The sequence below is a fragment of the Cyclopterus lumpus genome, chromosome 11, assembly GCF_009769545.1.
Source record: "Cyclopterus lumpus isolate fCycLum1 chromosome 11, fCycLum1.pri, whole genome shotgun sequence".
Taxonomy (NCBI): domain Eukaryota; kingdom Metazoa; phylum Chordata; class Actinopteri; order Perciformes; family Cyclopteridae; genus Cyclopterus; species Cyclopterus lumpus.
In genome coordinates, this window is record NC_046976.1 from 15,080,807 (window position 1) to 15,102,028 (window position 21,222).

General features: G+C 42.7%; 1 protein-coding gene across 2 annotated transcripts in view; it reads right to left on the reverse strand.

The window, feature by feature from the left end:
• The window catches only part of arid1ab (AT rich interactive domain 1Ab (SWI-like)), a 50,799-nt gene extending 30,822 nt beyond the window's left edge, over positions 1-19,977 (reverse strand). Inside the window, exons 1-2 of one of the 2 annotated variants that reach the window (XM_034544458.1) lie at positions 18,688-19,587; positions 927-1,163 (exon numbers count right to left, since the gene is read on the reverse strand). In XM_034544458.1, coding sequence (XP_034400349.1) covers positions 927-1,163; positions 18,688-19,587 — 1,137 coding nt within the window. Of the gene's footprint in view, positions 1-926; positions 1,164-18,687; positions 19,588-19,708 lie in introns of those variants that run through there. The other variant, XM_034544459.1, reaches the window with a different exon arrangement.
• Between the last annotated feature and the right edge of the window lie 1,245 nt (positions 19,978-21,222).

The following is a 21,222-nucleotide window of genomic DNA, read 5'->3' on the forward strand; positions in this document are numbered from 1 at the left end:
TCTTTGACAGATAACGGAACGGTTACAGCGGTGTCGATGTGCCTCTAAATAATAATAATCAGATTACACACCAACATATCCTTATCTTGAGTACTCTTTACCGGCTTGGGATGCCTGCAAACTTCCCCGTGCACAACTTTCGATGACTTTGCTAAATTACGTCACTTCATCTACTGTAAGCGTCCATCTGCGCCATTCCTGTAGCAGCAAGTCACCCACTAAATAAACATTCTACCTCAACTAACAGGAAGATAAAAATACTTATTAACTTGCGGACTTCCAAGTCATGCCCTGGATCATGACTAAGTACCAGAGCAGCCGCATTAAATGTCCTCTCCTGAGGAAGGAGGTCTTTTAATTTTTTCACCTGGTTTAGACTTATTACTATCAACAGAAATGGAGCTTGAGTCCTGTGATGCAATGCAAGCCAATCACTCTTTCAGCTAACCCAGCAGCACCACGCTGGTTTCTTCTTAAAACGGTGCCACCATGTCAATAACGAACAGGATGGGGGCTGGACAAATTATAATGTCACACTCATTACCACAAGGTAGTCACTTACTAGTTGGTCAAAAATTCTTTTCATTAAAATCTAGCTTACTCTTACCGTTTTCTCTAATGTTACCTGCCCAAGCTTTAAGATTGGGAAACGAACAGACACTCTTTTCAATAAATGTCACAGATTTAGCCAAAAAAAAGGAACTCCTTATCTAAACAATGACGTGGTAAATAGCTTTCAAAAGTTCATCTCATTTATCTCAGAGACTGGCTTTACGCTGTGATTTAATAAGTTTCACCAATTATGAAATGTCGTCCATCACACAACGTATTTCGACTCTTAACGTCAATCTGCAGCGTCAAAGTGAAAGTTGTGCGAGGTGACAATGATAACGCGAGGACGGTCATCTAAATGCATCGTTACTGACCTGCTGTCCGTACTGCATGCCGCCCATAGCGCCAGGTGTTCGGTTCTGCATCGCCATAGGATACCTCTGAGGGCCCGGGGGTCCGTAGCCCTGCCCGGGGTAAGAGCCTCCCTGCTGGGGTCCGGGACCTGCGGGAGCCCCTTGCTGCTGCTGCTGCTGTTGCTGGGTGTAGGGGTTGGGTCCTCCTCCATATGACTGCCCGCGCATCTTTCCGACCTGGTCCATTGGGCTTGGAGGCTGAAGAACACAGACAGAATTTGCAATGTTTCAATGGGCTGAAGAAAAGAAAACTCAGTAATGATGTAACCTATACTGTTCAGACTCCAGTGATGTGACAGGAAAACATGAGAAAGGCAATCTTTTTGGAAGCTTTAGTTTTCATTGGATTTTCTTGAAAAGGCATTTACTCAGCAATGAACACAAATGAAGCTTTAACTCGTAAACCAGTCACGGTATAATCCCGCAAATATGGAACAAAAAAGGAGAAGCGGGAGAAGGAAAAAAAACGGTAGTTTCCCACTGGAAAGGGAAAAAATTGGCCATGGATGAATGAATGAGCCCACTATATCCGCCAGGAGCATTTCCCTGCCCAGGAGATCATTGTGCCAATGGGTGGATACTGTTACGGCGGAGACGTCGGGGAGGGTTTCTATGAAAATAAGCTTAAGGAAGTGGAAGTGTCTGCGGTGGCTGGAGCTGGCCCACCCCTCAGCTGGAGCCATGTCAGGATGGAGGCCAGGGTGGTGGTGGTGGTGGTGGTGGTGGTGGGGGCTGACCTTGGCCCGGCTTGGACTCGGGGAGATCCACACGGTCCGGGCATGCAATGTTACTGGGCCAGACAGAATATCTGGCTGGAGAGCCAGGGAGGGAAATGGATAGCAGGGCAAGAGCATGGCGGGTTCATAATGAGGTAGCCTCGCCTGTCAACAGCTGGAGCCAAGGTCATTATGTGTCTAATGCTGTGTGTGTGCACGTGTGTGGACATAAGAGATGAGCCTGGTGGAACACCCCTCCAGTGTAACAAAAAATAAACAGAACAACATTTTTATTTTTTTTATTTTTAAATGGAACTATAATGTACTGGTCAGCCGCTAGAAAAATAAATACATACAAAATTCAAGCCAGGGCTGGGAGTGGGTGTCTGCCTGGTTGGCGCAATGTGATGCCATCAACTCATCACACCGCTGGCAGCCTGTGTGTTCCCATCAAAACCCACCGCAGCGGCGTCTGAAAGTACGCGCCACAATGGGGTCTTTGAAGTAGCAACACCTCCTGGCCTGCTGACCTCGGGCAGCAGACACAAAGCTTTCATTGCTTCCCACGGTTATTAATCCGTGTGTGTGTTCCCGCCCCCCCCAAAAACCTCTTTTCCTTGGTTAAGGGAGACAACCACCGGGGCTATTTATAGCCAGCGAGACGGAGAGGGCAGTCTGCCGAAAATGTAACAGGTCCCAGCTGCACTGCTGTTTGAACCTGGGCCAGGCCTTGCTCTTCCTGGGCTTTAATAAAGCAGCAGGCTTTGGCACTCTATGAATGACAGTGCTGCAATGAGAGAGAGAGGTCAGGTGGGGGTGGCTCAGCAGGAGAGTGTTGTGCTCGTGAGAAAATATGTATATGTGTGTGTGTGTTGGGGGGGAGACTGTAGGTGTTGAGGGTGGGGGGGGGATCAACAGGCTGTCAAGGCGGTCAACCGGCATTATCCAAGATAACATATTCCACTCCGGGTTTTCCCTCTAGCCTTCCCCAGGCCACACTCTCCTGAGCTCCTCCAGGTTCAGGAGTGTGTGTGTGTGTGTGTGTGTGTGTGTGTGTGTGTGTGTGTGTGTGTGTGTGTGTGTGTGTAGGAAAGGCAAGGGAGGGGCGGGTTTGGGGGTTACTCCGCTCCCTAGGGTAATTACCAACTGCACCGTGGGGGGGAGAGGTAACAGGCCCCGGTGGGCACTCTCCTGTGACCTCTAATGCACTTTTAACCCCAGACTGCAAGGAAGGACACCATCCTTCCCACCCCCTACCTGACATCTTGCCTTCATGCGTGTCCGCACAACACACTGCTCAGCCTAAAGATGACAGGTGAAGCAGACACCACCGTGCTGCTGGTTTCCAATCCATCTCAAACAGGTGTATTTGTCCAACTATGGCAATAACGATAAAAAAAAATGACCCATTCCCACAAACAAAGCCGGCGCAACTTCTCACTGCGTAGAGATACGGTGGAGCTCTTTCCCAATGAGCTGCTTAAGCAGTTAGACAGAGCCTCTCGTGTCAACCGCAAAGTGTGCAATTGAGGCCTGAATCACCCGCTTACGTCCTCCAATCCACATGAAAAATGACTAATGTGCTAAGAAACTACAGAGCAGCAACACTAAAAAGGCAAAAATCTATTCCTCATTTGGACAAAATCTCCCACCGATGACCGAGCCGTAAAACAATCAACCTTTTTTCTCACCGATTTCAGTCGATACTAAACCAGCGGTGAGGATATTTCTTCACCAGCCTGTGTACCCGCTTATCCATTAAGAAAGCCCGACAGCTCAGGCCTCGGCCCGGTGGGGGGGCGGGGGAGCTGGAAAGTACAGCTCGACTACAATCAGGGTTTCCAGCTCCCCCGAGCCACGTGGAGAATCCATGCTGACGATCCCAAAAACAAACCACTTGTCTCACTTCACACTTCACAGCGACTAAAAAGATGGACACGGTGATCAGATTTGGGGGCGGGGGAGGGGAGAGAATTTAGCCACTACTATTCTAAATAACTAAACTCTTTTTCTCAATAGCTGCAACAATTCGGCAATAAACCTGCCGGCCTGTATTACGCTCAGTATCGTGTAATAACATTCATAACACGTCGCAATAGCTATAAAAGTGTGTGGTCTGGAATCCAGGATGTTAAACCTGCACGAGGGGTCTTGTTTTTTGTATGCGTGTGTTTTTTGTTGTGGTTTTTTTTTTTTTTTTTTTACTCCTTGACTTTATTCGATCATGTTAACACATCCGTGCGCTGCAGGCTGGGATATAGCTGTGGCAGGTCTACTGCTCAGGCCTTCATTGATCTGTTTACCAGCATTTTCCTCCCATTGCTTACGTTGTTCACATCTGACACACTATTACACATCCTCCAAGATCCTCCAGTTAGCTTTGGCCGAGGCGTTTGGGTGTGGGGGGTGTGGGGGTAACCATACCAAACCACCTCGAGCGTCTTGTGTATCGAAGTGGAGGCCTTGGATGTCTGAATATATTCCCCCACAAGTCTGAGCGAAAGAGTTAATTCACAACCAATTTAACTATAATGAAAGTCAATATTGCACGTACAAGGTTGAACAAAAATGACATCCAGGTGGTATTTTCGTCGCCGCCGCTTTCAGTTTTCCTCCACGCCACCAGCAACACGGGACACAGTTTGTTTGGTTTCCAAAAATACTGCCCAACGGAGAGGTGATTACATATTTTCCTTCCGTTGATTTTCATTTGAAGAAGAGCGATCTACTTGTTTATATATCGTTAGCATTACGGCTACCGATGGCTACTGTCGGCAGCGGGAAACCAGCGTAAGAATGTAGTTTTCGTGTAACTCGTTTCACTTGTTTTTCCCAATGTGAAAAACAAATCATGTCAACATCTCAACTTCTACATGTATGTAATCCAACAGTCCAAAGCGTGTTATGTGTTGTGCTAATATAGGCACAACATGGTACTTTGGTACAACAAGCTACTTTTGATTTTTTGAGAAAGTCCAGTGATTCTGATACATTAAAAAAAAAAGCAATTCAGTCCGTTATAACTTTTTAGTAACAATCTTTCCCAGAGTAACATCTCACACAAAACTGAATTTTTCCGCCCCAACATTAAAGCGACACTTCTAAGGAACAAACAACGTCCTATATTTCCTTCTTTTTACAAATAAGCCTACGTAAATCAAAAAGCCACTCGTACATTTTTCTCAATATATATTGGAAAAATGTAAACGTTGCAGTATTGTTTGTCATCAAGACTAAACTGCCCTAAATCATAAAATAAATATTTCAAGAACATGAATATTATTTATTGTGTTATTATACAATAAATGTGACAAAAAAGTCTGTTGATATGTGTAGGGAGATTTCCTGACACACACAAATCAAAAGTGAACAAAACATTTACACTTTACAAAATATCCAATACTGTGTTTTGAGCCCACGTCTTTCCTGTCCCCACACATGAAAAAATTAAGAAAATTAAAAACTCCTTTAAAGAATTTTAATTAAGTAACACATTTCAGCAAAGATTGTTAGAGCCACTCATCCACTTCTATTGAAAACCTTTCAGGGGAATCAATTCATGGATAACCAACCTTTAACTAAAATTAAGATTTGCTTTTGTCGACTTTTGGTCTCAGATATGCACACCGGTTGGCCACTCACATCTCTGCACTCTCTCTCTTTTTTCTGCTCAGTCATCTAATCAATTTCTGGAGCAAACTCTTCCCCGCCCCCTTTTTTTCCCCTTCCCTCTTCTCCATCAAAATAAATAAATAAATAACCACAATTAGCACATGGCTAATCTGCATAGAGGAAAGCCAGAGCACTCTTGGCAGAAGAGGTTGAACGGAGTATATTGTGTCATGACTGGGCTGCTGGTGGATATTGCAACTATTCAAAACTGTGTTTGGGTGTGTGTGTGAGTGTGACATCGGGATAGGGATTTGTAAAGGGTTTGGTGAAGGGGTGGGGGGGGCTGGAGCAGCGCCTGAGAGCAGAACTGGAGTATACGGGGCCGAGCGGAGCAGATGGACTGGGGGGGGAGAACGGGGGACGAACGATAAACAACTGCTGCTAATTTAATCCGCCACACGGCCACATGGCCTCGGCTCGGCGCACACACCATTGTTCTGCGTTAAAGCCCTTTGACACGCAACACACCCGCGCTAACACACGCCGACGGAGGCCGCCCTCGCATGGTGGCGGAGTCGCACACATCACATGTAAGAGGGGGACAGGATGTCCTACACTTAACCGCCAGTGTCAACTCAAGGGTTGAGATATGGACAAGCGGCGGTGTTCCTCAGCCACTTTCTCCGCTAACGTTTCCCCAGCTGTGCGAAGAGTCCTGTTAACAAGCATGCACGTCTACGAGACTTAAAAAGTAGGGTCACTTTAAACCCCAAAGTAGCGGTAGATGATCTTCAGAGAAAACAAGCACTCGGGCTGAGTATTCACCTTCATTGTCTCGTGAGATCTGAACAGTTTGAAACTTTCAGACAGGAAATGGTCGACTAAATCTTCTCAAACATGTTGCATCTTTGCTTTAAAAACAACTATATCGATTACTTTGTCATCGAAATGCAAAATGTATGGTCAACTGTCCTGGAGCTCTTCTTAAAATTCTTAGATCAGATGGTTTCGGACTTCAATCGAAAACAATTTTTTCGATTGCATTCGATTAAGCCAGGGTTCCTCCATGGCTGTTATGTGGGAACAGACATTTAAAAATGTGTTGTTTTGATAACAGAACTAAGGTATTATAGCAGCACTAGTATTGATTCGTTACCAGCACTTAAGGGAACTGTGTGCAAAAATGATCAACTGCCACCCGTGAATTTTACACTTCAGCACTGACAGGCTTGGTCATTAGTTATGACGAAGTTGGTCTTCACCAACTTTGTCATAACTAATGACCAATTCCTATTACTTTAGCAATTCATATTGCACATTGAGTGAGCATTTCCCCTTTTCATGAATAACCACATAAAAATGCACAGAGCAAATCACACAGCGGAGTCCCAGTAGGTACTCCTACTGTTCACAGACATAAAACAATCCATAGACTACTTGATAAAATGTGCTTTTAAAGAAAGCTCAAGTATCCAGCTATAAGTGGCCAAACTGGTGCTTCTGGGCAAAGATCTGTACGAGAGTACAGTACAAGAGATCAGAGCTTGCGTAAGCAAAAAGCCAAGACGCTATGGGGGGGACAAAATATTCTCAATTAAGCAATTAATCTGCCTTCCCACTGCTTCAAATCAGAGAAGTTACAACTTTCAGCCGACCGCTGCATGACTCTGGATAAAAGCAAGGAGGGCCTTGGTTGGGCAGGCGGGGGGGGGGGGGGGGCATCCTCCGCCTGCTGGTGCCATCATCCACACTGAGCAGAGGAAGCAGCACCCTACTCACCCAGATGTTCGCCCAGCTGTTCCAAATAATTCAAAAGATGTTCAGGGAGGAGCGGGAGAAGGTAACTCACACACTTGGATGACAAAATCGTCTTTTAAAAAAAACACAACACTACTCTGCATCTGCAAGATTTACAGATGGAAAACAATCCTGCCAAAATGGTTCTTTGCATTTTCTGAGCACCTTGTTCCCAACAACAAGCAGCCAAAAAAGGCAGAGGAATTGTAGAAAACCTTTAAGGACAAGTGGATTCTTTTTATAGCTTTCCTTTCTCACCGACATTCCAGCAATCATCCAAGCAGAAACGGATACCAACGTCTCCAAAAAAACTTTGATTCAGTTGGAAAGCAGTGTAGTTTGACAAAAAAAATAAACTGGAGCAAACTCAACCCTCTGAGGAATATTGAGAGCTACAGTGAAAGTTCTCCCTTAAAAACGACCTCTTTGCCCAACTACCGTTTCCAAGGTGAGGAATGAACTTTCATACTCACACCGTGTACAGATTTGACCCGTGCCAGGGGGCCAAATGTCAGAATATCTTGACCTTGGCTGTTTTTTATTTTGACCGCCCTCTCTCTCTCTGTTTGTTGTTACCTCCCTCTGCTATGCAGCCTGACATAGCACACGCACACATAATATGACTCAGTCATAGAATTGAATAAATAGTTCGACCTCATTATCACGGGTACCCGATCCAGCTAACAGAGCCAGTATTGGCCCAAATAAATTATACAAATTAAAAAAAACACTATATTGTATTGTGTATTCATTTTCAAAGGGCATGCAGTGACGTAACATTGCAAGTTAAAATAAATACCTGATTCTATTTTAGATCAGTATATGTATTTTAGTTAAAAATTACAACAAAAAATTCCTAAATTGATTCGTACCCATTTGACGTTGGCGATTAGTAGTAGAATGAACATTTACTGATGAATAACAACAACACTGCAAGGTGTTAACTGGAATCCAGGATTGACAAGCCCAGTGTTTTGTGAAAATAAGAAAAATCTCTCTAAATCAGTGCAACTTGCCAGAGACCATCCAGTTATTGCCCGAGATATATATATATATATATATATATATATATATATATATATATATATATATAGAGAGAGAGAGAGAGAGAGAGAGAGAGAGAGAGAGAGAGAGATAGATATAGATATATAGAGAGAGATATAGATATATATAGAGAGAGAGAGATATAGATATATATATATAGAGAGAGATAGATAGATATATAGAGAGAGAGAGATATAGATATATATATATAGAGAGAGATAGATATATAGAGAGATATATATATATATATATATATATATATATATATATATATATAGAGAGAGAGAGATATAGATATAGAGAGAGATAGATATATAGAGAGAGATATAGATATAGAGAGATATATATAGATAGAGAGAGAGAGAGATATAGAGAGAGAGATATAGATATAGAGAGAGAGAGAGATATAGAGAGAGAGATATAGATATAGATAAAGAGATATAGAGATATAGAGATATAGAGAGAGAGATATAGAGAGAGAGAGAGAGAGAGAGAGAGAGAGAGATAGAGAGATAGAGAGATAGAGAGATAGATAGATAGATAAAAAAAGAGGGCCGTCTGCTGCTGCCTGACCTGTCAGTGTGATGTTCAGGTTGGCGGTACGAGAGAGGGAACATCCGCTCTGGCTGCCGGCTGTCAACCTGTCAGGCCTAACTCATATTTCCAGGTGACAGTGGCTGATTCCCAGGAGTGAGACGAGGCGAAGGGGTGTTTGGACTGATAGGGGCTGAGAGTGGGGCCAGTGGGTATGGACACACATTGTGGTGGGAAGCGGGAGAAGACACACCAGATGTTCCTCGTTAAGCAGTGGAATAATGGTAAACTCAAGAGTGACGTATCATCACCTGCAGACTGGAAGGGTTTATCTTCTACACCGTTAAGAAGGCGATAAATAATCACTATTTTAGAGTGGGGGGGGGAAACCTTTTTCTAGAAGAACTCGGGCTTTGTGTTGATCCTTTACATCTACGGTAATAGTATCAAAATGTGGCCCGTTTTCGACTATTTGGTAGAAGGAAGACAAGGGTTTTGTCTTAATGTTTTTTGAACATTAATTAATGTTTTTTGAACATTAATTAATGTTTTTTAAACGAAAACCCTTTTTTTTAAATTCAGTATTAACAACAAAATGAGTTGAATGAAACATGAATGAAGGACTGGTTTCTGTATTCGACTTAATCGTATGTCGCGTACCAATTCTTCAACTCAAGTTACTCTGCCTTGTACTGAATATCCATTTCCACTGTGATGCTCCACAGCTAATTGTTGAAACGCATTTACCTTCACAATGAGTGTTTACAGTTACGGTCAGCTGCCATCCCATAATAAACAGCACCGTGGCTTATTAAAGGCCACAATGGATGGGGGGTGGGGGGGGGGGGGGGCGGCATACAGTGATCCGTTACATCGCGTTGCCGAGGCTCAGCCCGCGCTGCCGGGAAGGATGCTTATTCAAGCTGACCATTGGCACCCTGGACGACCCATTACAATAAGTGTGTCACTAACTACTATGCCAAAAATACCCTGGCTACTGAATGAGGCGAAGCTAGTTAAGGACCTGGCTGGGTCACTGCGTGCCTCATGGTTAGAGTCAAAACTCTAACACTGACGTCAGACACACTGCTCTGCACACACAAACAAACACACACAGGAAAACATGCTTGGTCATAATCTGAGTCACAGACTAGTTATTTAAATTGAATAATAAATGTGCGCATCACGGCGGTGCAGTCAGCGGTGGACTGAACTGAGCTGGAGAGATCGTTGGGGTTTGTTCATTTGCACTCTTTCTTCAGTTTGAGAAGACGACCACGTTGCTTTTTATCCGCCACACTTTCAAGTATCGCGGCGAGAGTCCATAGTGAGCATCGGACAGGCGGCGAACAACTGTTCAAATGTGTCTTTGGTGCATAAATACCGTTTTGCTGTAGCTTTGTCCCTGTGACCACTGGTTGTTCTTTTTCCTCTCTTTTTTTAACCATGAGCCGACCAAATCAAAACAACACAATGGTATCAATCAGGCTGCTAACCTGGTACACTGCACCACAGAGAGAGGTGGCATTTATACTTGTAAACATTGGCCTAATTCTATGAAAAATGAGCATTAATTATTTAGGTCAGTTAAAAATAAGCACCGGCACTTAAACTTTTATCTGAAAAGTTCATTTTGGACTGTACATTTTTCCAAGTCAGACTCCAGCTAGTCAAATAGTTTTGTAGTTTTAAATCAACTAATCATTGTCAGCCTTTATTGTGTTTTTAATGTCTCAGAAAATAGTTTTAAAAAAGTGCCCCTAACCAGTTTGATACCAAAACCCAAATGAAATTTTGGCCACAGTTAAGGATTATATTCCTTATTGATTAGCGTACCTTGTATCTTCTTTAATCATTGGTCAATAACCTATTATAGTATGGTGACAAGTTCAACTGTCTTGTTTGACCAGTTGTGTCTTGGGGGACATTTTTGCTTATAAAGTAAAAAATATCCTGACATATTGATTCTCTGTTGATTGAACAAGTCACGGGCCGCAAGTGATTATTGTCATCTTCGATTCATCGTTCCATCAGTTTGTCACTTCATAGATCGGTCGATGCGTCTCAAAAATATTCTCAAAAAAACAAAATGGACACATTGTTTTGTTCCAACAGTCCAAAACCCAATGATATTTAGTTTATCATTGACCAATTAACAGAAAATATTCCAATATGAGAACCAGTGAATTTTCGCATTTTTATAGAAGAATGTTTTAAAAATGTAGGAATTACCAAAATAGTTGCCAATTACTTTCCTGTCAACGTATTACTCAAGCTGTGATACAGTTCACATTAATATACACTTGCGCTGGAATGGGATTTGCATTAATGCATCCTAAAACAACTTAAACAATCATAATTTGTATTTATGATATATATATATATATATATATATATATATATATATATATATATATATATATATATATATATGTATGTGTGTGTTTGTGTCTTCAGCTCCCCTCCCCCGCACAGAGCAAAGGTGAGAGCTGTATGGGAGCTGGGAGGTAGCATCATTCTCGACCCTGTACTATCAACAACTGCACCAATTTAAAGGTTAACCACTTTATTTCATAACAACAAACACACACACACCATACGTCATGTAAATTAAGTCTGTAGTCCCACACAGGCTCGGAGACAGATATTACTATGCTAATCTGGAGCATTTTAGAAGGTAAATGTCAAAAGAAATGAATTACCTTTACATACCAGCGTGCCCTGATGCAATAGCCAAAGTTTGACATTCGTCCACCGAGGACCAACCAAATATTGTCTGAATACAGTAACTTGCTATAGTTTGTGGAAGTCAATAAATTCGGCATTCGGCCCCATTTATCAGCATTTGCATGGCGGCCAGCTTCTTGCTCGGTCATTTTCTTCTGATGTGCTTTGTAACAAATATCCATAGGAATAATTAAGGGGTCTCGTGAATGATGCCACAGAGGGAAAAACAGTTAAACTCTTGGGTTGGAAAATGCAACGCTGACGTGCGCAAAAATATAGTTTTTCCTACATATTCCAAAAAAGACAACGGTCCTACTAAGCTGTTTCGATGGCTAATGAAAAATGAATATTCCACCAATATTCTCGTTTACGTGCAGAAATGCATACTCCGATTAACGTAAAAAAAAAATCCTGGAAAAAACTCACTTGAGGCATATTTTTAATACTGTATACGTATCCAAAGAATGCATGTAATGACAACGTCATATCTCACGTGTTAGTCGAAAAATACTACACTCCATAATGCACAGTGCAATTTACGTGACCCTTATCAAATTCGGAACAATAACATTAACTCAATAGAATATTAGTGTGCCTGTAAACCTAGTCGCTGTCTGTTGCTGTCAGCAGGATGAAAAGGGGCGATGTTACAAAAGAAGGACGGGTTGCTGGTGACACGTGGAGCAGGTCAGAGGGGCTTCTGAGGCAGACACGTACACACGTACACACACACACACACACACACACACACACACACACACGCAACGACTACCAAGTAACTGCTGCACTTTATACACAAATACACACAGCTGTCAGGGGCAGACGAAGATCATTCACAAAAACACCCAACCCCCCTCCTCCCTCCCCTGGGTATCACTGACACCGTTTCTCCCTCATACGCACACACGCACACACGCACACACAGTTGCCGGGAGGCAGCATGCTGTCCATGTGGCCTGTGGAGAATCATTACTCAGCAGTGCAGACTAAAGAGTTGAGAGTGAACTTCCTTTTTGAACGGTCAGGCTTCCTCTTCTGCGCGCCGCCACCACCCCCCAAAAAACAGAGAAACAGTAGATGGAAGTTGTTGCGTATGTTCTCTTGGAAACGCGTGTTGTGTTTTAACCGAGTAGGAGCAATTCAGAAAGTAGCAGCGCCAGCTATCAAAGAAGAGTGTGTCGCTCTCTCGTTACAGTGTACAGGTTGACGCTGTACCGTCCAGTGACGCAAGCCGTATCTATCTTTAAATGATAGATCAAAATAAGAATTATATATTAAGCTTTTTTTCAAATATAATTTGGTGGCATTTTTTCATAATGGCTAACTTTACTAATAACTAACTAGGGCTGCAATTTTAAGATTGTATTCATTATTGATTAGGCCTGCTCTGCAGAATTTGTATTTAATTTTCGTTTGTTGAATGACAATATTGAAAGAAAAGGGGTCATCTCCACAACTTGATATAAAACAGAAACAGCGAATTCTCACATTGGACGATGTGGAACCAAGAAATATTTAGCATGCATGCTTTCACAATAACTCAACAATTAATTAGTTAAAGAGTGAATCTATTACTAAACTATCAACAGTTGCAGATTCATTTATCATTGAATTATCATCATATATGACATGGAAAAGCATCAAATCAACATATGTAAGAAGCTTAAAGCAGGGCTGGAATGATTACTCGGTTAATTTATTGGTCAACCGATATAATTATATTTATTTATTTATTTATATATATATATATATAAATAAATAATAACCAATCACTTGTTGAATCTTTAATTCCAGTTTCTTAAATGTGATAATTTACCTGTGTGATAGTAAACTAAATATCTTTGGACTGTTAGTCGGTGGACCAAGACATTCAAAGACTTTATGTTGGGCTTTAAAAAATTGGGATTGTGAGAAAGTGTGTTTGCTTTTAGACATTTCTGACCAAATAATTGTGAAAATAATTGCTAGATAAATCAAACCTGAAAAAAATAATTGGTGGCCGCCCTGGTTAACCCTTTATTTTCTGTTAATCCTTGAACACCTTTTGCCTTTGTGATGACTTTATGATGGGAGAAGGACTTTGCCTACAGTATACAAATTCCCAGTGTGATCTGAAATAAAAATTCCAGTACATCTTCAAAATGACAAACATAGTGTGAAATAGGAGCATAATGCTTTAATTAATTGTACTTTTGAATAACAATGTGGAGACAGGCAAGGTGTTTGCTCGGTTAAACATATTCCATCTTCATTACTTCAGTTTTTTGACACAGTGAAGCCCTCATGAAACAGTTTATTTGTATGCTACTTTCCAATTGGCAGTGGGGCTTCCCTAGTACATCAGCTGCGGAGCTGTGCGTCTATTAGCAGCCGCCACTTTAACACCCTGGGTTTGGTGTTTTTCCATTATGTTTTTAACTGTGGGACTTTCTCAAAGAAATATGAGTCTTCGATTATGATTTAATTCAAACTCAATTTGGGAAGTCAGCCTTGCAGAGCTGAGGGGGCATCCCTACTGGCTCACTCCCATGTGTTCGGCGGAGGAAACACCTGGCGGTATACCATCCAAAACAACCCCACTACAATCTACGTCAGAGTATTTGTTTGTGTGCAAGGCATAATAAAACACCGTAATATGGCCCATCACTCAATTACCCCGTTAATTCATCTTCAGCAGGTGGCCCCAGGCAGGCGAATGGCTCCATAAAAACCATCCATCGAATCATCACTGGCGATATTTCCACCAATTAAAAACACCAATCGCGCTGCTGTTAATGACTGGCGAGTTGAAGCATTTAAATAAACTCTTCTCAAATATAGCCAGCAGCACTTAATCATAGGTAGTCTGTGAAAATCTCGCCAACGTATTCAGTCAAACATCAAACACACAAGACAAACAGTGTGGAAACTTTTCACTTCATCCATCTGTCCATGCATGGTCCCGTCCTCCAGCTACCATGTCCGGGATCATATCCATTTAAAGTAATGTATTCTCTGGGCCTGCACCACTGACACAAGACTGAACACTGGCGAAAGCCCTGGTTTGTGAGGGATTCAAATTCATCCCGATTCAATGCAAAAATACAGTTATTCCCACCTTTAAGTGTGCTTAACAACCAAGATGTTCAATGACCTTCCCATGCACTCTTCTTCTACTTGCACAGCGAAAAGACGGCATGGTAATCTAGTTGTAAAAAAGTTTTAGTTGTGAGACGTCCGTTTTTTTGCTAAATGAGAGAAAATGGCTTCAAGGAGACAAAGCCTACTACGAACTACGCTAACACTGTTTTTGCCTCAACTTATGCATGTGTGCTTTAATGGGAATACCGGGCTGTCACTAACAATCCGTCACATACAGCGAGCGCTATACCCATAAATTCAGGGAAGGGGACTGCAGAGTTATTTGCATGCTACTCTCTACAACGCTTAGACGTTCCAGCAAAGATAGGAAATTAAATAAAGGGAAAAAATAAATATGTCCGCCATTTAACCAGAAATAAAGATTAAGACTGTTATGCAATGTTTTCAATGAGATGAATGTTGGTCCACATCCAGAGCTCAGTTAAGAAATGAAACAAACTAATAATATATGTGCAACTTAGAAATACTAATAAGCAATAACAAATGATGAGCATTTATTAACTCAAAACCATTAATTAAATTAAATGTGATTAAAATAAGTAAATTAGTGATAATAAATAAGACCATAGCCCCTGTGTTTAGGACTGTGCAATAGGTAGAAAATTATATATCACAATCATTTTTAACAAATACAACTCAGTCGATATTTTTAGGGTTGACCATTGGTGCTTTCAATAAATATTTACACTATGAGACATTTGATAATCATCAGTAATGTGGATATAATGACAAATTGGGTGATGGTAAATAATACAACAGCTAGAACAGTCTGAAAATTACATAATTGTAATGCGTTTTTTAAAACCAGGAAATGACAACACGTGTGTCACATTACAAAATGTATACTCTACTAAGACAATATCTAGTCTCGTAACAATATTACTATAATACAAATATAAATGGCCAGACCTACCCATGGTCATCTCAGCAGTGTCACAAAAAACATGCCTTGAACTGTGGTCTCAAAGAAGTGCATCATAGGTAATATTGACTGAAGTGATGTAAAAAGAAAAGAATAAAATCCACTTCACAGCAGGGAAATAGATTTTTGAAGCTTGGCTTTAAAAGAAAATGTGTCGGTGATGATGGCCTAAAAAGGAGCTTTGGCTGAGAAAACGCTTCACCAACTAAGATGCTGTCAATTTACCCGGTTTACCAAAATTAAAGCGGAGTATGGACACTTCTCTGCAGACAGGAGGTGACAAATAAAAAAAATGTAAAAAGCATTCGTCAAAACGGCAGTACTACAGAACAAGACATGACATTTCTTATCCCTTTTGGGAAAATGTATTTTTTTTTTTTTTCAAATCGCTCATCCTTATTGAATATGATTCTGCAGTTTACAGCCACTCACGTCAAGTCGCAGAATATCTGAACATTTGGGTGAAAACATGTTGAACCTAATCCCTTTGCTGGCATATAGAACGCGTTGTGCAGCTTCGCAGTTTACTGGGTTGTGAAGCAGCACATCAACATGTGTGACTAGCTTGCACCATAAAGTTTAAAAGCAACACGAGCTGGTGTCACTTCGAGATGAACAGTCTGTCCTTGACGACTTCTCTTTTGCTGGAAAAAACATAGCAAAGCGATGTATGTCCACCATCTCACAGCACGACTATGGGACGATGTGGGATTTTACTTTGGATCGGGACAAATAAAACGTACGTGTCAATTGCGGGGAATTTCCATTATCGGGATAATCGTGAAAAAGCGGTGTAGCTCACAAAAATGGTGGAGGAAAAAAAAGCAGACTGACACACTGTTTCTATTTATAAATGTATGCATCCTATATTTATGCAGGTAGGGTTTATGATTTATGATTGTTCACTGAAAAGGATATTCGCTAAAGAAAAACATGTCCTGTAATGCAATAAAAATAATATGCGTTTCCTAAACGTACAGTTAAGTGATGACTATGTTTTAATGAAATGTAATAGTTGTACGCCTATTTTTTTAGGATTTATCGGGATCATATGCTGAATCGCAATAATTCTTTGGCCATGATAATTGTGACAACCTTTGCCATGATAGTTTGATCATCTTTGAAACCTCGAGCAACATTTGCCAAAATTGCGGGAACATCCAATGCCAAAACATTATTTGCATATTTAGAGAGGATGCATGAAAAATGTGTCATTAAGTAAAGTAAAATGGTACACACGTTTCTTCACCCAAAATAAATTGCATTCCCCATTATGACAATGCAGTGTACAACGGCGTCCCTTTTAATGTAGTCGTATCTATCTAGATGATCAAAATAGTCCTTTTCCTGTAAAAGGTAGCGATAAACACTCAACATATGTTGCCTATGACACGTATGACATAGACAATGACTTAAAAGTAGAAAAAACACTACACATGTGGCTGTTTATCAGAGCGAGAGAGAGAGAGAGAGAGAGAAATGTAGGTGAGCACTGTTGACATGGTAACGCTCTCAGCATGTGGAAGCAAATTAAGCTACTGTAACCTGCTGAAGAAAAAAAAAATTGCTGTGACACTGCTGACACCTTGGTTGCTTGTAAACACAACTGTAGCCAGTCCAACCCTCTCACATGGCCACAAGACATTGGAGCAGGCAAGTCTCCTCAACTCCTGATCTGGAAACAGTGGAGAACACAGTTGTACAATGAGGCTCCATGGCCACACCTACTCTATCTGCTGTACCAGAGTCAGCCAACTTGAATGAGCAGTGCACACAGTGTACCCAACAGCAAAGAGAAGGGGGGTGGGGGGGATAACAAACTTGAGCATTTCTGAGGTCAGCAGCTAAAAATGACAATAAATATGTGATTCAGTATATGAGTGAGGTGAAGGTTTACTTAAACATATAAAAACAACGGTGGCTCTTCACGAGTACAGTCATCATGCAAATTACTGCAGTGGGTGGAACTGAACAAAATGTGTTCTCAAAATGCTTTAAATAGATACAACCCGCCAGTTAATATTATGAAATAAAATAGTGTGGTTTCTGGTTGATATGAGAGGACATCCAGATGCATTTATGCACACACCAAAAATAAATTATAAAAAGATATAAGATTCAATTCAATTTTTTTTTTTTATGATAAAAATACACGGGTGCTAGGTTACCTTGACACGGTGGAGGAACACATAACCGGGCATAAAGGGGGGCAATTTTTTTTTCTTCTGCAGCCCTCCATTAAATGCAATTATAAATGGCCGAGAGCAGAGGGATGGGGGAGCCAATCAGATCTCGGCTCGCATGTCAACCTAAGACCAACTGTCTCCTGGCTCTGACAGCAGGATTTTTACCTCCATAATTCAAATCCCAAAGCAAAAGGCAATCTGCACTTTGCCAACTCCAAACCAGCGGGGCCGTGTTTACAAGCCGGCACATGAAGCAGAGCCGCGAGGAAACGGCCGAAACGGAGCCGAACCGAGCCCCAAATGAATGAGAGAGAAAAAAACCCACCTCCGTCGAGATGAATCAATCGCGGCCACAATCACACTTTGATCCGAGTAAACACTTTACAGCGGATGCAATTGTTGCCACTTGCCGGACCGAGAGACACGTCTCCGTGCAAGCGGCTCTTTTTAACCGAGAAGAGGGATCTTTTTCCTAATGGTTATGCAAATGCTACTTAACGGCTATCGCGGGTCATTTGCATCTTCTTTTTCTTTTTTTGCGCCGTGACAGCTATTGACACAACTTTGATAGCACTGAATCGGAGCACAACACCGAAAGAAAAAAGGCGCTATTTCTCCGCGGATTCGCACAGAAATAAAAAAACAGGTTACACGGCACTTAAAAGCTACAATGAGGCTGAAGAAGCACAGCGAAGACGTATCGCCTTATCTCCCTCTGCACGCACACACACACACACACACACACACACTTTCTCCTGACAAACTCCTGCTCTACTTAGTCAAACTCTTGCCCTGTACCCAGCGGGGACACACACACCAACAACTCGGGGAAGTTGTTTCTAGCCGAATATGTGGCTTCTTTCTCTGCCTAAACACTATTGCATGGGGTGGTATTGGGAGAAAGAGAGAGGCAGCCATTTTAGAGCTCTTGCTACATAGACAATGGCTGGTCCAATGCAATATGCAACTCTGCTGTGCTTTTTCTGAGCTATTTGGTGACTTTAACTCAGTCGAGCTGTGACCGTGCAGTAAGTGGAGTTTACCTGATTTCTGTTGGGAGGTTGTCCAGTGTTTCCCGGGCTCATGGGAGGCTGATGGTGGGCCCTTTGTTGCCAACCCGGATGGACCCCACCATACTGACTGCTGCCCATGTCTCCTGGCCCCTTGCTGGCCCCTTCCTGATTGTTATAGTCTCCTTGGGGGTAATTCGGGTAGCTCCTGGCGGAGCTAGGGGATGTCAAAAGCTGATTTAAAGTTGGCGTGGACGTAGGTTGTTGGTTTCCCACGTTATACCTCTGATTATTGTAAGAGGCAGCCATAGCGGTGGTTCCTCCTGCTGGCTGCTGCTTGCCTGGCTGCCCCCCAGCTGCCGGAGGCTGGTTGTTACGCGGGGAATTCATGGCCCCGTATCCTTGGCCCTGATAAGAAGTCCTGTTCTGGAAAGGGCTGTAGTTGTTATAATGGTTGGGGTAGCCGTGTTCGTGTGAATTAGGGGGGTACGGGTCCATCATGCCCGGCCCCGATGCAGCTGCCATGCCAGGGCTTTGTTGTCCGCCATGTTGATGAAAAGGGGCCCGGCTGTAGTGCTGGTTGTAACCGTAAGGAGGTGGAGGAAAGGGGCCCGGGTGGTGGTGTCCCATTCCGGGATGGTTATTCCCCTCGGGCCCGCCTGAATCATTCTGATTACTGCTATTATTATTTACCCTCGGCAAATTCCCGTTGCCGTTCTTCATGTCAGGATCCCCTCCTCCCCCAGCATTTCCAGCATCGGTCCCGTCCTGCAGCTCCTTCTGGCCGGGAGATCCGCCGTCAGGTCCCGGTTCCTTATTTTCATGCTGTTTCTCTCCCGGTACCGACTCCTCCTGTGGGTCCCGATCCGGCTTTTTGAGTTCGGATGGCGGGCTAGTGTTGAGAGTGGCGACGCTAGCGACCTGAGCGGCCATGATATCGCTCTCTCTCTCTCCCCCACTCGTTCTCTACCTCGCTCTCAGCACGGCGACTCACTCACAATCAAACTCCGAATAACCATTGAATATAAATACAATTATACTTATAACAACGTACCCGCTGTCCCGGTTCATTCCCCCCTTTGCCCTCCGCCCGGACCGGTATCCGGTAATCCACCGCGACTCCGTTTAAACTCAAAACAGAGAGGGGAAAGTTTCGTGAAAAGAAAAAATATATAAATACAGAGCCAGGGAAATGAATTTCGCCGACACAAGTGAGTGTGTGTGTGTGTTGGAGGGGGGGGCTTCTGTTACAGAACGAGAGCGCGAGCTAGAAATCAACCAAACCAGCACGAGGCTCCGCGAGACACAGCCATCTTACCGACATGTCGGGAGAAAATGAAAACCCGGAGCGGAGTAGGCGGTGAAAACTGGATCCGGACTGCCCTCTCCAATAACAACATTGTTTATACCCAAGAAGAGACATTAGTGTAGATCTTAATGCGCTTTAAACTGAGCTCGTGCAGTAAAAGAAAAAAAAGTCGACGTACTACAAAAGCCCTTTTGTTTAAGTAAAACACTGGTCGTTCCGAGACTAATTAAGTGTTGCATATGGGGAATTTTGTTTCCAAAAATATATATAAAATCACATGCTTCAGTGTCTTTGGGGATTTTTTTTCTTCTTCTCCCGAATAGATCAAAACCCACGCCTTGTGTGTGTGTGTAATGTACGCTCTTATTGATGCCATTTGCACGGTTTACACTTAGGAAGTCCGAAAGCCCAATAGCCATGGCTGTCCTCGTGAAGTAAACAGAATAAGGGAGTCTGACATATTTAACTTCAGTCCAATCGTGTTCTAAAAAAGCCACATAAGACTGCTCAACGCCACAGACTTCATGTCTACGGATTTATACTATTAAACAATTAAAATACTTTCCCTTAATTTTTTTTGTTACCATACCATTATGCCTTGAAGTCATGTCACAACTGTTCTGATTACAAGAACAGCTTAATACACGAGCTGCGTGTTCCTCTGTGTTGCATTCATCTGTGCACTTTATCTGATTAGCTCGTAAAGAAAAGGAGTGGAGGGGATAAAATAGGGCTACAATGTCATCTTCTGTTAAGAGTGGACTAATGGGTGGGAAGTGACTGCTTCCATGTGTCGACAAACAGCAAATGAGAGAGGAGTCAGTACAGCGGAGGAAAGTAAGAGGAAAGCATCAAATCACAACCTGTGCAGTATGCGCGCGTGCGTGTGTGTGCGAGAAAGAGAGGGAAAGAGAGAGAGTGTAGAAGGAGAAGAAGGATGGGGGATGGACTGAGCCAGTCACCGAGCAGGAAGTGGAGATACAAAAAGAGAAACAGTGGTGGTGGTGGAAAAGTGACAGTGTAGATGGAGGCCACTGAAATCAAACACGTCAGATGTTGTCTGTTAAAGGCGTAATCTCGTGCCAACGCACGAGAGCGAGAGGAGATTTGGAGAAAGCATAAAGTCGCCCCATACAATTAATAGGAATAGACACCCTATGTCTCTCCACCACTCTCTCTCTCTCTCGCGCGCGCTCCCCACCCCCTTTCTTCGTGCTCTCTGCCTGCCTGCCTCGCGCTCTCCTAGCAGCAGCAGAAGC